We start from the raw sequence: 15,072 nt of genomic DNA, 5'->3' as shown, positions 1-15,072 counted from the left end.
AGAGGTGCTTCTTGTACTAGAGGTGCAGCATTTTTGACACCCTGCTAGTGAGTGTGGACAAATCACAAGCATGACACCTCCTGGTTCCATCTGCAGGCACAGAGTCCCCAGCAGCAGCACATACACTACCCAACCCCACGCTTGCACTGCAATGGAAGAGGAGCTGGGCTGCCTCGGATCGCTCCTGCCACTGCTTTTCCTGCACTACTTCTGGCCTGATGAATTCATTAACAAACAGAAATTAGACTAGTCAAAGAATAAACATCTCTGTCAGTTCAGCAAGCTGAATTAGCTTTTTACTCTGAACGATCTAATGCTGCCAGACGTGTTGAGATAAACAAGGTCCTGCACTCTGCCAGCAGCCTTGCGTTGCATTTGCATATTTTCCTTCTGCCTGGACATCTTGAGGTACCAGCAGGTTGTTAGGGCACACAGCACACCATGCTCATCTGCAACACAGACAAAGTTTGGAGGAAGCTGTGAGAATGCATCACAAGACTGTAAAGCTTTTGAATATGGTATTGATAATAACCGATACAAATTTTAGTGACATATTGATTAAAAACGTTTCTTATTGATCTATTTAAAATTTCCATATAAGCCAGATTTACCTCTCAGCAAACTAGTAAGATCTCCTTGATTACCCAAAATCTTCTAGCCTTTTGAAATAGAAAAAACAAAACCAAAAATGACAAAAATGACAAAAAAAAACCAAAAAACCCCAAACCAACAAAAACCAAACCCAACCCAAACAAAAACCCAAAACTAACCAAACTACTCAGGCACCAAATCTTTACAAAATGGTTTTAAGAAATACCTTTCCTTGACATCTGTTCTTCTCCTTTATTTTGTAATCCTTCCCCTACTCGCTCTTTGCAATGGTCTATGGGATTGCCAAGCATCTATTATCCCAAGAAGATCACATTTGCAATGACAGCCCTGAGGAAAAGTCAGCAGCTTATGCCTCCAGCAGTTCTACGAGAAAACCAAATCACACACTGGGTGACAGGAGACTCAATTTTCTGAATTCTCAAAAAGGTTCCTACAATTCTTAGTCTAGAAACCAAAATTGCTCATCTACATTCTCAAGGAATCAACTGCTGAAAAGATATCCCAGGTGTTTTTGCTCAAGTCTGATTTAAAGTGTCAAGCTAAACAGCAGAGGGCTGAGGAGCAGTCCTATGCAGAAGTCCCACAGCCTTCTTTTGAAGGCCTGGATTAAATATCTAGCAATGGAGATGTTATCACTAGAAAAAGACAGAAGACACTGCACCACTTCATGTCTTCACTGTATGTGGCTGGTAAAAGCACTTCTGGGGTGCTACTGAGCCAAAACAATCTTCATTGTGGTCAACTACCTCTCCCTGCTTGAGACATCTTTGAGCGAGCTGTCCCACAGCATATGGCAAGTGGTGAACCCGTAAGATAAAAACACACCACCATTTCTCAGGGTAGTATGTTACCATCACAGAATGGTTTGGGTTGGAAAGGACCTTAGACATCATCCAGTTCTAACCCCTGCCATGGGCAGGAACACCTTCCACTAGACCAGGTTGCTCAGGGCCCCATCCAACCTGGCCTGGAACACTTCCAGGGATGGGGCATCCACAACTTATTTGGGCAACCTGCTCCAGTGCCTCACCATCCTCACAGTAAAGAATTTCTTCTTGATATCTGATCTAAACCTGCCCTCTTTCCCTTTGAAGTCACTTCTATTTATAGATACATGTCTCAATGCACTAAAGAGTGCTGAACATTTTTTTTTAACTACTTACAGGGTTAACATTAAACCAGTGAATGCTGCAACTCAATAGAAAAAAACCCTAATGACTGTGACGGGCCAAAGTTTGGTGTCCATAAATATGCAAAAATTCCAGACCAAAGGCAAGTGTGTACAAAATAATTTATTACAGCATAACATATGTTGGCAATATTTTACAGTGAATTTTCCATTCAACAATTTCTTAATCTAAACAGATGACACACAAAGGAGAATTTTAATTAGAACAGTTTATTTGTCTTAATAAAATCCCCTCTTCATGAATTGGTATTTGCCTTCGAGGGGCTAGTTAATATTACTGAAATTATTTACACTGCATTGAAATAAAAACAAACCGAGATTGAATGATTCCATTACAGTTTCCAGAAAACAGATTTTCTATACAAGCCACAGTATAGTTACGTTTTGATAGCAGTTCTTACAGAATGTAAAGCTGTCATGTGATATGTAGCCATTTTGTCTAGCAATGCTATGCTTTAAATAGGTATATTAAACTTCCATTTTGATGTGTTGTATAATTAATAGTTAATGCACCAAAATACAAAGAAAGAAAAATGTTCATTATGATTTGTAGTCAGCCTCTTTGTGCTCCCTTAAACAGTTTTAAAATGTAAAACATACTTCTCAGATACTATTTTGCCTTGCAGCACCTACAGCAATAGTATTTAGGCATGAGAAGTACTGGAGTATTGGCTGTGAGTAGACAACTAAGACTTTTAATGGAGGTAATACAGCACAACTACCAGTGAGTTTTATGACGTAGAAAAGAACCATATTCCCCATTACTGTATCTTCTGCATTTGCTCATAACTGGAGCAGCTTTTTCAACCTAAGTGTCAACAGATGGGCAGAAACCAGAAGGAACAGGAAAAAGAGGGAAATGGAACAAAGGACAAACAACAGTATCAAATTCATTATGTTTTCTCAGGGAATTGCTTCAGGATATTAAAACTTTAAAATGTTAAATGATCATAAACTTAAGCAAACAATAGCTAAGGAACACAAGGTAGATGGAATAGTTTTCAAAAAGCCTTAGTTATTAGTTGTTTTGTTTTTTACACAAACTTAATCTTCATATCTGTCAACACTGGTTCCATATAAGACACACCTGACAAAAACATGCAACCCCCCAATGCTTTGTTGCTGTGCTTCAAAAGAAATCAAACGGACCAAAGATTAAAAAAGAAATCCAACCAAAACAACCCAGAAAAAAACCCTAAAGAACAGTAAAGACAAAGAGGGCAATTCAAGCAGCACTTCAGTCTTAATCTGCTAAAAACGCTCAAATGATAATTTATTAACAAGATATGATCACATTTATCTGTATAGGTAACAACACTTAAGTGAAAGCATTCTTCAACATCCATATTTTTTGTGAGGGAGGGCTGATGAATTATTAAAAGACTTAAACCTGTACAAGTATAAACATGAAAAATGCTGATTAAAGATAATGTTTACATAAATATTGGCAGTTCTCATTGGGAGGAAAAAACCCTAATAGCATACTCCATTTAACTATCCAAATATTTTGTTTTATACCTGTTAAAGATATTAAAATACAACCTGGAAAAGTAACCCTGATCTGTGTCCAGCCAGCATGTAATGAGAGTCAGAGCTTTGTATACATGTGTGCATGTAGGTATACACGCACACGGGCTTGCACACACTACTTCAAATTTCATTAGACAGCAAATCATGGTTAATGGCCGTATGATTCATAGATGCAATGCTGCTGTTGTCCTCATTTGTGGCAGGCATGAAGGCAGATGTAAAAGGAAACAGTTTATGACATGCTGCTTGATATTCTTCACATTGAGCATGGCAGCTTCCAAAACTGCCATCAAGCAGTGCCTCGAAAACCTTTGTTAATGTCTAAAGAAACAAAAGTAACAGTTAATAAATGTGACTTACAATTTTCCTATTCCTAAAAGAATATACTGTTAAACCATACTAATCTGAGCAAACTGGTTTCTCTGTTGGTATTCACATATCTTACAGTTACAGGAAAAATCTGAAACCTTGTTCTTTCAAATATTAATTTATCATGATATATGAAGCATGTACATTATCCTGTATTAAAGTATACACTATTTAAGATCCCACACTTTGGAGGGGCTTTATATACTTTATATCTTTTACCTTCACATTTTTGTCTCTCATGTTTTTATCCAATCTAGTAGCAACAGCAATTGCTTTTTCTTGTCTTGATTTGTCCAGGAAATACATCATCTTTGCACCTTATCACAAGAAAAAAACACAATGTTTAGCTTTCCTAAATGCCATACTGCATATACAGACACACAGAACCTGAAAACTCGTAAATAAATGTGAATTAGACTTCTTACAAGTTTTAATAAACCATATCTTCCTCCCTTATTTGTAACTGAAAACTAATAAACCTAAAGCCATTCTGAAATTCATTAGAAGCATAAAGATTGAGTAACACAGGAGATCTGCTCCTGCAGAAGTGAAATGTCTCACTTGACTGACAGGTCTTTAGTAAAGAAATGTATCACAGAGTACATTGATGATGCAACCCTTCAAATCAGCAGGCTAAATGAAATCCATCCTACAAATGTAGAAGCAAGTAAAAGGTGTTCTCTCAGAAACACTCTGAATTCTTTTCAAAAGTACTGAGAGTAAGTGAACAACACAGTTACTAAACAATTGTGGAACATGGTCCAGAAAAGATTCAGACCAGTATAAGTCCATATGGCAGAAAGTAACGCTAAGGGAGGCTACTAACCCAGAGCTAAGTGAAGTAGCTTAGGTACACGGAAAGTGTAATGCAAGTTTGGTGCTTCACCTGGACTGGGCTACATCACTGAAAAGTAAAACAGCGCATTATGTTACTATGCAGCTTCTTGGACCATAAGCAGTTTATCAAAAGTGGTCTAGGCATCTCTGCAAAATTCTGCTCCTTGTATCATAGCTGCCTTAATTTAAAATCTCATCTAAGTGAATGTGCAGGCATTTCATGTATTTTCCTTTGCCCAAATACAAAACCCAGATTCACCCCACTACATAATCTACTGCAAAAACCAAAAAGTTGAAGAAATCATTTTACTGGAAAAGTTTAAACCCGACATTCTGGGTCTTTTGTTTCTTCTTGCTCAACTTAATTTCCCCAATTACTAGTTTTCCCAATTAAAGAAAGTTTCCTGATTCTTACTGCTTTTTGTAGGTTTCAAAAATTGTTAGACTGAATATAGAGCCATCATTGCTAAAAACAGTTATCTTACCCTAGTAACATTTGCTTACAGTCAGGGAGGCTATGGTACAGAAATTGAAAAGATTAGAATCCTGCTTATGGTTTCTTCTCTAGTAATTTTAAGCTAAGAAAACAGTCTTTGTGCTCTCAGACTTACAGTTTAGGTCTTTCAGACCTTCACATTTTCAAACTTTAATTAAAGACAACTGTTTAAGAAACTTAAAAATTGTACAGTAGGTAAGTCAATTGCCTCAAATCTGTTTCAGCATAAACAGAAGACTGATACACAGGTGAAGACCTAAAGCTACCCAAGGACTATCTAGGCACTGTACTGTTTTCCATAATAATAGAGGACCAGAAAATAGGACCTGGAAAGCATCCAGTTAGATGCTCAACAATTACAAGAGTGGAAAAATACATCTGTAAGAATCAGGAGCAATTGACTGCTCAGGGATCTGTACTTGGCTTCCCAAATCTGGAGTCTGCTCGCAGGAAAGCAGTGCAAGTATTTCTCTCAAAATGCTGTCCTGAAACATGGACCTTATAGAGGCCAATGAAAGTCTGTAGTAAGTTACCTAACCTTCCTTTAAGAGAGACAAATAATCCTCTGAAGCTAAGTTTTTCTGGTGATTCTGGATAGATCCTGGGTAACTTTTAAAAGCCAGGTGAATTTAGCACTACTTTAGGTGCCTGAAAAAACTACACTTACAGTTTCGTAACTGCTGGAAATGTGTTTTCTAAATAACCTTGCCTTAAGGGACTGCAGATAAAGATTCTGGATTTTTATCACTTAAATCATCTCCTTTTCAAGAGCATAAAAAAGTTAAACAAACCTGACAGCTGGTGCTGAATGGAGGTAGCATTGTGTTTGAGAAATTCTTCATTAAAACTCTCCAAGTTTTTATTAACAAAGATTTTCTGCATTTCTTGAGTTAGGACCTTGCTCACAATTTCTGGGAGGTTACTCTGGTCAGATACTAGAAGGGGCAAGGTAAGAGGGAGAGAAGTAAAAAAAAAAAGTCACTTAAACAACTGTAGAAAAGTGTGAAACCACAGACATCACTGCTAAAATCCCTCATTTTAAATTCGTGCACAGAAACATAAATCTTAGATAAAATTATGTCAACACGAGCATTGCTGATACATTAATAAATAAAACATTCATAAAGGGTGCTCTGTCACTTAAGCTTTCTCTTACAAGTTCATAACACATCATGTTTTGGTCAAAATTTCTCTCCTGTATCCGCCACTTACTTTCTTAAAACTTAAAGAGTTTCCAGGATCTTTGGAACACTTACTCCTCCATGAAATCTAGCCAAAATGAGTTGTTAGGTCCACTTGGTGGATTAAGGGAGGAAGGAGTATAATATAATACATACACAGTACCCTAGGTAGCATAACCTGTGTTTTCTTTGGTATTATCATGGAAAAAAACCAATTTGTTTTTATTTTTCTTCTTATCAGTTTGTATACAGAGTATACATTACAAACAATACATAATTATGTCCTTGTAGAATGTAACTTCCTGTATAATTACATATATACTTCCTACATACATACCAGCTTTAGAGAATTTAATCAAGCACTCATGTAGCCAGGGGTTATTACTGTTGATAGCAAAAGCTCTTTTGACAGACTGTAACATTAACAGAAACTTTCCTGTGGGAAGGAGAAAAAGCAAAACATTAAGAAACCAAGATTAAGAATACAGAACTTTTTTTCTTTATATCAACTACTGTTTTCTTCAAAAAATCTAGTACAAATATTAGAAACATCAATGTCTGAGCAGAATTAGAAAGGAAATTTATTTTTCCCCATTCAAATCGCTTGATAAAACAGAAGTGCCTGCTGCTTGAACTCTGACAACACTGTTACTATCCATTTGGCTTTGTTCTCCTCTAGATAATTAAACATCACACTGCAAATATCTTTCTACAGTATTTATTACTATACACTACAACTTATTTTGCTGTTAGTTTTTTTTTGTTTAAGGGTGGCTAAACAAAAATCCCATTTCCCCTATTATTACTGGATATGATGCAAACCTCAGCTTTAGTCAGTTAAGTATTTATTCCAGATCATTTTAGGCCGCACTTTGGTTGCACTGAAGGATTAAAATTTTGTAAAGCAAAAATAAAATTAAGCAGTACTTTACCTTTTCTAAAGTATATTTCAAATGCTAATAAATGTGTTTCTATTTCATCTCCAATAAGATTCTTAAGTGGTATAAGGAACTTAATGGCTTCTTCTAATGGATTTTCTACCTGTTTTAATAAAAACACAGTGAAATTTAAAGCTTAAAATAAATGTCAAATAAAACCCACCATTGATAGTTTCTGTTATTCAGACCATTTAAATAATTACAGGCCAAAGGTGAACCGAAGCTAGCTGTCTGAATTAAACTGAACCACAACATTTTTATTTAAACAGCAAGATTTTAAAGTGTTTATTTGTGATTTCATGTTAACAAAGACAGCATCATTGCTAACTCTGGTACTGCTTGTGTAATTTAATCAGTGTTGTAATTTACATTCAGGAAAATTAAATACAACCACTTTAGACAACAAGCTTGAAGTTATAAAGAAGGTAGTTTTGTGTTTAAAGAAATACTAGCTCGTCTCTTCAAATTTTGTAAACTGCAATAATTTGTTACTTTTTACTTTATTCACTGTAAGAAAACCAGATTTCTTCAGGCAAAAAACATTTTTTTGTTCAGTACCTATTTTAATGAAGGATGGCCTATTGTTTCAAAAAATCCCTGAAATTTAAGGAAAGTAATAATATTATTAACATAGACCTCAGATTTATTGAGGAAAAATACTACTTTTCTTTAGTGTGAATAGAGGTAGACTACAAAAAGGTATCTTTGCATGCAAAAATGATTTAATTAAAACACCTAGATTCTTTTAGGAGAACCTGATAGTAAACCTGTATCATAGGCTTTTTATGATAATCACATGAGTTTAACATGAAAGACCATGCTAACCCTTTCCAGTTTTTCAGGAACTAGCTCTTCCCTGGGTCCACTAGTTTCCTCCTCCTCTTCATCTCGCTTTTTCTTTTGATTTTTTTGCTGTCGTTCTCTTTCTGCATGCTTTCTTTCTTCTTCAAGTTTTGCTTTCTTCTGTGCTCTTCTTTGCTTACTAAGCATTTTCTTCAATTCTTTGGCTGAGAGATTTTCTACAGATTAAGGTAATGTAATTTATGTTACCAGTATTTAATTAAAAATCTTTTTTTACCCCTCAAACAACTCAGACATACCATTATGCTTCTCCCCATCTCAAAATGGCAAACTTTCACAGTGATTTCGACAAATACCAGCACTTTTCCCAGAGTATCACCACCACATTAGACCAACATTACTGCCGGATTACTATTTGCAACCCAACATACCACTCGATCTTGCATATTTTCTGTTACATAGCTGTTATAGAAGCCTCAATGATTTGAAAGGTCAGCTATGTAAAACTGTTACATCTGTGACAGGTTTTAATTTAGGAAATGGGTAATGGTTTTCAAGGGTAATACTAAGCTCCAGTATTGACTGTAACTCACCTTACTTCCAATGCCATCTAGAAACATCCAGATGGATTTACATTCCATCTTAAAACGTGCTTGCTATTTTTCATTAAAGTGTCTGAACAACGTACAGCCATGATAATTGCATTTATTTTCTGCAAATGCCATGGGATAGCTAAATGGAAATGATTGGTTTAGCCAGAATAATACTGTAGTTTCCACTCTGTTTACTGTGGTGTTTCACCAAGAACAGAATTTCTGCTAAAAATGTAGGAAGGCACAGAAAAATCGGCTCCTGAGGGACCAACACGTTTTTATGGCTATAGCACCCTGACCTCCCTGCTGGGGTCAGCCACTATTCAGACAGGGAAGCAAGCGTTCTTTTTACCCCATCCATGCAGTGCCGTCTTCCCCCACAGACAAGCCTCCTGAATCCCAATGCACAGCAGGTAAATGAACTAACATGACTTCTTAGACATTACCCACCTTTGTTTCTACGATATATTGCTGTCAAGATCCTCTGTCACACGCTAATCTTACATTACATACAGAAACAAATTAAAGTTGGAGAGAAAAAAGATGCAAGTTCAACTTTTCAAAGGTGCTTCTTCTTATATTTACTTCATTATACATAATCAGGTATGGAAAAACTTGTTATTCACCTCTGAATTAAAGGTAAGATTGCATTTGCAGTATTAAGTGGAATTTTTGGTTTAGCTTCACTTTTTCCTGTGTCAAATATTCTCCCCTTTACAAAGAGCTAAACATTAATTTCACTGCTTTAGTCAACAGCCACTGCAGTGCTGACAGTAACTGCAATTCCACTAAAGGAAAAGTAATATTCATCTTAAAGTAAAAAAACATCCAACTTGTCATTGAATCCTTACGTTTCCAAACCAACCCTACTGGCTTCCTAAGGAAGTCTGCTTTCCATTTAATGCTAGTTTTAAATAATTTTCTAAATGCACTAATATTGCTAATACACTTATCCATGTATTCTTTGGCCCTGAAGTTATGTGAAAAATGATAAAAGTTAATGCAGTGTTAACTAGAATTACCATGTAATAAATTAAATACATTTAATCACAGTTAAATTCTTACAATTTAGATTTCTTTTCCCATAAAATCTATTCATTGTTTCATAACTCATTGGTTTATAACATTTATCTAGTGGCTGAACTGAATCTGATTTTTCCTCTTAATAACCTTCCCAAGTATTTCAACTACAGCTAAGTTAATGCATGTACTAGTTTTACAAAGTGATGAGCAGAGAACAGAGAGAAGAAAGCTGCAGCATGTTACCTATGATCTCTTTTCAGTTACTGCGACAGAAAAGAGGAAAATCTTGCATTCTATTTACTCTATAACACATAAATTACTTAGCTTAATAAGCTTTCACTTGCAATATATGTGTGAGCCTCCATTACAGTTTAGATACCTGAATTCACTTCTTGTTCTTTGCTTTCATTGGTAAGAGGATTATCATGGAGCTTCAAGTAGATTTCAATTGCTGATCGAGCAGCTTTGAAGTAGAAGGCATGTCTCCTGAGCACATCTTCTAGTCTCAAGAGGTCTACATAGGCACGAAGAGTCATCTTTCTCATGCAGTATGTGTGGAAGTCAAATTGATCATCTGTTATCTCAAAAAAATGCTTCAAGGAAAAAAAAAAGACACTCATATAGTCATCCCTTGCTTAATATATTTTTTTAATTAGATAGAGGTGAATAAAGTTACAACTGATATTATTTACAGGCAATATTTAACAGACATAGAAATGTCTGTCCAAAAGAACCTATCAGGAGGGGAAAATCTCAGTTTCTTAACAAAAACTATAATGTGATTGTTCAGACTTAGGTACTCTTAAGCGCCAAGTGAAATGTGACTGTTCTGATCAAAACCACAATTGTTAGAAGACAGCATAAAGTTAATGTATGAATAGTTGTATAGTTAGGAGACATGGTATTATATTGAAACCTTTTCACTTCAAATAATAGTCTTCCATGTAATGGCTAGAGATGACATCTGTTACAATAAATCATCAAGTATCAAGTTGTTTTTAGAAGTCAATATACTAGAAGCTTTATATGCTTCTATAGCATATAAAATCATGCTGTTTACATCAACAATATCTTCATTAGTTTATGAGAAATACTGAAGAAGCAATTGATGGTGTTTGCACCTACTTACCCTTTCTACTTCGTGACATTTTTTCAAGGCATCACCATACTTCCCTAGCCTTTGATAAGCTGCAGCACATTCAGTCTGGAACCACATACACTGCATCTCATTAAGGTTTTCCATAGCAGAAGTTCCTTCCTGAAAGAAGTGTCATTGTCACTTTTTGCTTCTCTAATTGACCAGCTGCTTCTTTCTACTATGGCTAGTTTCAGGCCATGAGTAGCAAACAATCAATCCTTCAACTACTTGGAATACAATAGAAAACAGACAAACACTCAGTGGCTGACAATAATACTTGTGATATTCTACGCTCCCCAAGACAGAAAGGAATAGATTGAAATTATTAAAAAAACCCAATTATCTGAAGATTAGTGTCTCAATGGATTTTTAAGATTACCTGATGCTTGTATACCCAGTCTTACTTTTACAATGTGATGGCAGAAAAAACATTATTTAAAAAAATTCCTAAAGTTCAGCAAACAATTTTAGCTGTTTTTTCCCTGTCAGGCAAGTGGCACCCACCAGTCTAAAAACCCACCAGTATATTTACTGCTTTATCATGTAGTATGAGTTTCTTGGAATTTGTTAGTCTAAATAAATGAAGTTAGATTTATACTTGATATTTTGACAAGAAAAAAATCCTCAGATTGAGACTTCATAGTTTCAATGCTCTAGATGAGAATAAGTAAACTGAAAAAACATTCCACATATCATGAATACTAGCCACCAAGTTTTCAGAACAGTCTTTATAGCAGAAAGAAGATCCAGTTCAACTCACAACATTTAATTACTTAGGATGAGATTTATCCTATCTTTCCAGATACCTATGGTAAAGTTCTGTGTTTCTAACACTTCTGACAAGTATATATGATGAGTTGTCTTCATATTTAGTTACGTAAGTAATGTAGAAATCTGGTCTTTAGGAATCCAAATTTTGTTCAATGTCAAAAATACAGTTATCCCATCTTTTAAGGACAGACCTTGTTTTAACAAGGTTTTGGTCAGTAATACTAGCTTAAAGGAATTAAATGTTCAAGTCTAAATTAATTTATGTTAATGTTAAATCATCCTGTGCAGTTAGCTCAGATCAGATGGTACCAACAGGAAACAGTAGGTTTTGCAAACAAGGTATCCATCAGATGCATTTCCAGAGATGTACTTAGAAGTATGGCAATAAAAGGCACTTCTGGACAACTACCTTTGAACAACCATTTTTTCCATATTTACTAGGTCTATACAGCTCAAGTATTGCATCCACCTCTGGGGCCCCCAGCATAAGAGGAACATGGGTCTATTACAGCACATTCAGAGAAAGGCCATGAAAAATCAGAAGGCTGGAACACCTGTCCTGTGACAAAAAGCTGAGGGAGTTGGGGTTTGCCCTGGAGAAGAGCAGGCTCCAGAGAGACCTTACAGAAGCCTGCCAATCTATAAAGGAGGTTCATAAGACAGACAGGAAGAGACTTTTCACCAGGGTCAGTAGCAACAGGACAAGGGAAGTTGTGGATGCCCTTTCTCTGGAAGTGTTCAAGACTGGGTTGGATGCAGCTTTGAGCAACCTGATTTAGTCAAAGATGTCCATACTCGTGGCAGTGGGGTTGGACTATTCAATCTTTAAAAGGCCTTTTTCAATACAAACCATTCTATGATTCTATATAGTTCTTCACCACTAAGTATAAGAACATTACATTAAAAATGGACATTAATAAAAGATTTTTTTTATCTGGGTCAAAAAGTTATGAGTGAAAAATAAACCAGCAGAGAGCAAAACCTCTCTTAATTAAAGCAATATACTTGCCCTCGTGAATTTAGAGCACATCTCCTCTGCATCCTTCACCATATTTGCTCGCAGCATGTATTTAGCGCATTTAGAATTGATAAATCTGTCTGCAGTATCCAAAGACTGTGCTTCATCCATCCATTTGGCAGCTTCTTTTATATTACCTACGTGCTGTTAGGGAGAAATTAAATAGTTAACTTTCAGAATAAACCTGCTATTGACCAACTCCTGAAATCTATAGTTACTGGTATTCCTCTGTCAGAAGTAACAAAAGCCAGTATTATTGTTCACTCCCCCACTCCCAGAATTTTTTTCAGAATGACAAGTTTTTGTAAGTTGTGACCGGCCTTGCAAAACCCAAACAAAAGGGTTTTCATTCTCTTCTTGACAGAACAGTGCCAAAAAACAAACCCACATGAAAACTGATGCCCATAACCACTGCTAACAAACACAATCCACACATTCACACCAGTTTGATGGGTTGATTTTTTTTCGTAAACAAAGTACTCCACATGTCCAAATTCACTTTTTACCTTGTAAATTTTTGCTTTCAAATAGAATAGTTCTATTAACGTTGGAGTGCTTGCAATTGCAGCATTAATGTAATCCAAGGCTAAAGAACACTGGCCAAGTTTGTCAAAGTGCTGTGCCAGGAAATACCGAACCCAAAGCAATGTTGTTGGGGGCTCTTTCTCTCCATTTTCTGCAACAAAACCAAAAAGGTTACAATAACTGGTAAGGCTGAAGAGTGCCATTTGAAAAACAAACACAAAAAACAAAGCTTGGCAAATTCAGCAAATAATTCCTGTAATGAATTCATTTACTAAAACATATTATAACTACTTTTTTTTTTGGCAAAAAGTATCAGCACCTGAACAGTTCTTCATAACTTCCATGAACAGTATTAGTAATTACAGGGTAATTGATATAAGACCATAGAAACTTACCACATGTACTAAAAAGGTCGCAAGTTTTCAAAGAGGCTTCATAACCAGTAACAAGTTCCTGGATTGTAGAAACCTACATATAAAAAAATATGTGCTAAAGTTATGCTTTACTATCATTTTAACAGAAACTAACACATTGAAAAGAATACTTCAGCAAATTAGAGAAACTATAAAAAAAAAACTACTTAATTTGATAAAAAATGGATGTCTTTACATAGTTTACTTCACTTTTTACAAACTATCTTTGATCATTCATTTTAATGGTGATGTGGCAGGAAAACAGCTTAATCTTAGGCAGTTTATGGCAGAAAATAATCGAGTACATTTGGTTAGTATCCTCTTGAACAAAAATTCTTAAGTACAACTTAATTTATGCTATTAATTTTGAAGCATTGAAACTCAGCCAGTTAAAGAAAGCTGATTTGAAAAAGACTGCATTAACTTCCCACAGCAGCAAAAAAACAGCAGAGACTTCTGTGGTTTTCTGGCAGGTTGATGTGTACTATTAATGATTTTTGTTTCGTTTGAAAGGTATTGTTGCCTAGAACATGGACTGCATCTTTTGACATAAAAATCTATATACTGATTGATTTAAGGCTAATGCTTTCTGAAATCAGACCTTGCCAACAATATGGTTTCTCAAAATCCACCCATTCATTTTTGAGCTCACAAGTCTGACATTTACAGTACATACAAATGTTAGTACCTGTGCATTTCATGACAATTAACTATTCCAATACCAGGTCCATTGCTCAAAATGCCACTTAGTACTTCTAAACATTTTATGAAATGCTCAACCTGTTTTGTAGCTACATTCTAAACATGCCTGCCATATGCAGCAAGTAACCAACCAGCCTCATAAGAACAATACTAAAGAAAGAAATATGATCTATGTATATATACTTGAAACACATAAGGGACTTAAAAAATAAGATCTGACTGTAAGCATCACAGGATAATGGCTACATTCACCAATTAGGTGAAACCTGTAGATGGTAAAAAACTACAACTTCAATGGTTAAAAGTAAGATGATCCTATATGTAAAAAGTTCGTTGCAAGAGTAAAATAAAATTGTGGAGAGACAGCAAAACTTTAAAAAAGCACATATTGACAGTGCATGCATCCACTTCAAGATGCACTTTGGGACAGGTGGATAGATACCTTGTTCTAGAAGATTGAAGTATACAATTTGAAGGATACTAATTTATTTAACCTAATTCAGCACAATAGGCATGAATTGCCAAACATATTGTGTCAAAGAGACCAGAGAAAACAACACACCCAAGTCACACACAGCCAGTGTAAATGTCTCAGAAGTATAATAAAATGTATAAATGCACATTTTGGAAAGTTCTGGGCAAATCTTACGAAGTAAAAAACCTTACTAGACTTCAAATAACTACAAAGTGATAAAGGAACGTGAAGAAGTCACAAGCAAATGCATTTATTTGCCTTTGTCCATCAAATTGTTCTCTGGCCTGCCTCAGACACCTGTTTGCTGAAAGAAATCTTCAGCAACCTCAGAAAGTATTTGAAGATTGTCTTCTCTAAAATGAGGTTCAAGGCAGAAGCATCTGCTTCAGGTAGCACGCTTGCAGTGTGTATATGTGTGCTGGTTTAAAAGTTAACCAGCAAGGCAAAATGAACTCAATTCA

At 35.6% G+C, this 15,072-nt stretch overlaps 1 protein-coding gene across 4 annotated transcripts in view; it reads right to left on the bottom strand.

The window, feature by feature from the left end:
- Nucleotides 1–1,889: 1,889 nt before the first annotated feature.
- NAA16 (N(alpha)-acetyltransferase 16, NatA auxiliary subunit) overlaps nucleotides 1,890–15,072 on the bottom strand; it is a 69,291-nt gene continuing 56,108 nt past the window's right edge. For 3 of the 4 annotated variants that reach the window (XM_027674285.1, XM_027674288.1, XM_027674284.1), the window contains 11 exons: nucleotides 13,417–13,489; nucleotides 13,003–13,172; nucleotides 12,488–12,640; nucleotides 10,699–10,827; nucleotides 9,949–10,162; nucleotides 7,978–8,171; nucleotides 7,147–7,255; nucleotides 6,552–6,650; nucleotides 5,825–5,968; nucleotides 3,920–4,017; nucleotides 1,890–3,652 (listed from right to left, as the gene is read on the bottom strand). In XM_027674285.1, the coding sequence (XP_027530086.1) occupies nucleotides 3,452–3,652; nucleotides 3,920–4,017; nucleotides 5,825–5,968; nucleotides 6,552–6,650; nucleotides 7,147–7,255; nucleotides 7,978–8,171; nucleotides 9,949–10,162; nucleotides 10,699–10,827; nucleotides 12,488–12,640; nucleotides 13,003–13,172; nucleotides 13,417–13,489 (1,584 nt within the window). In that variant the 3' untranslated portion in view covers nucleotides 1,890–3,451. Of the gene's footprint in view, nucleotides 3,653–3,919; nucleotides 4,018–5,824; nucleotides 5,969–6,551; nucleotides 6,651–7,146; nucleotides 7,256–7,977; nucleotides 8,172–9,948; nucleotides 10,163–10,698; nucleotides 10,828–12,487; nucleotides 12,641–13,002; nucleotides 13,173–13,416; nucleotides 13,490–15,072 lie in introns of those variants that run through there. The other variant, XR_003532773.1, reaches the window with a different exon arrangement.

This window comes from Neopelma chrysocephalum, unplaced genomic scaffold (assembly GCF_003984885.1).
Source record: "Neopelma chrysocephalum unplaced genomic scaffold, ASM398488v2 Primary Assembly neopelma1_25, whole genome shotgun sequence".
Classification (NCBI taxonomy): domain Eukaryota; kingdom Metazoa; phylum Chordata; class Aves; order Passeriformes; family Pipridae; genus Neopelma; species Neopelma chrysocephalum.
Note: the sequence above shows the minus strand (reverse complement) of the source record. Positions and strands in the feature narration are given on the sequence as shown.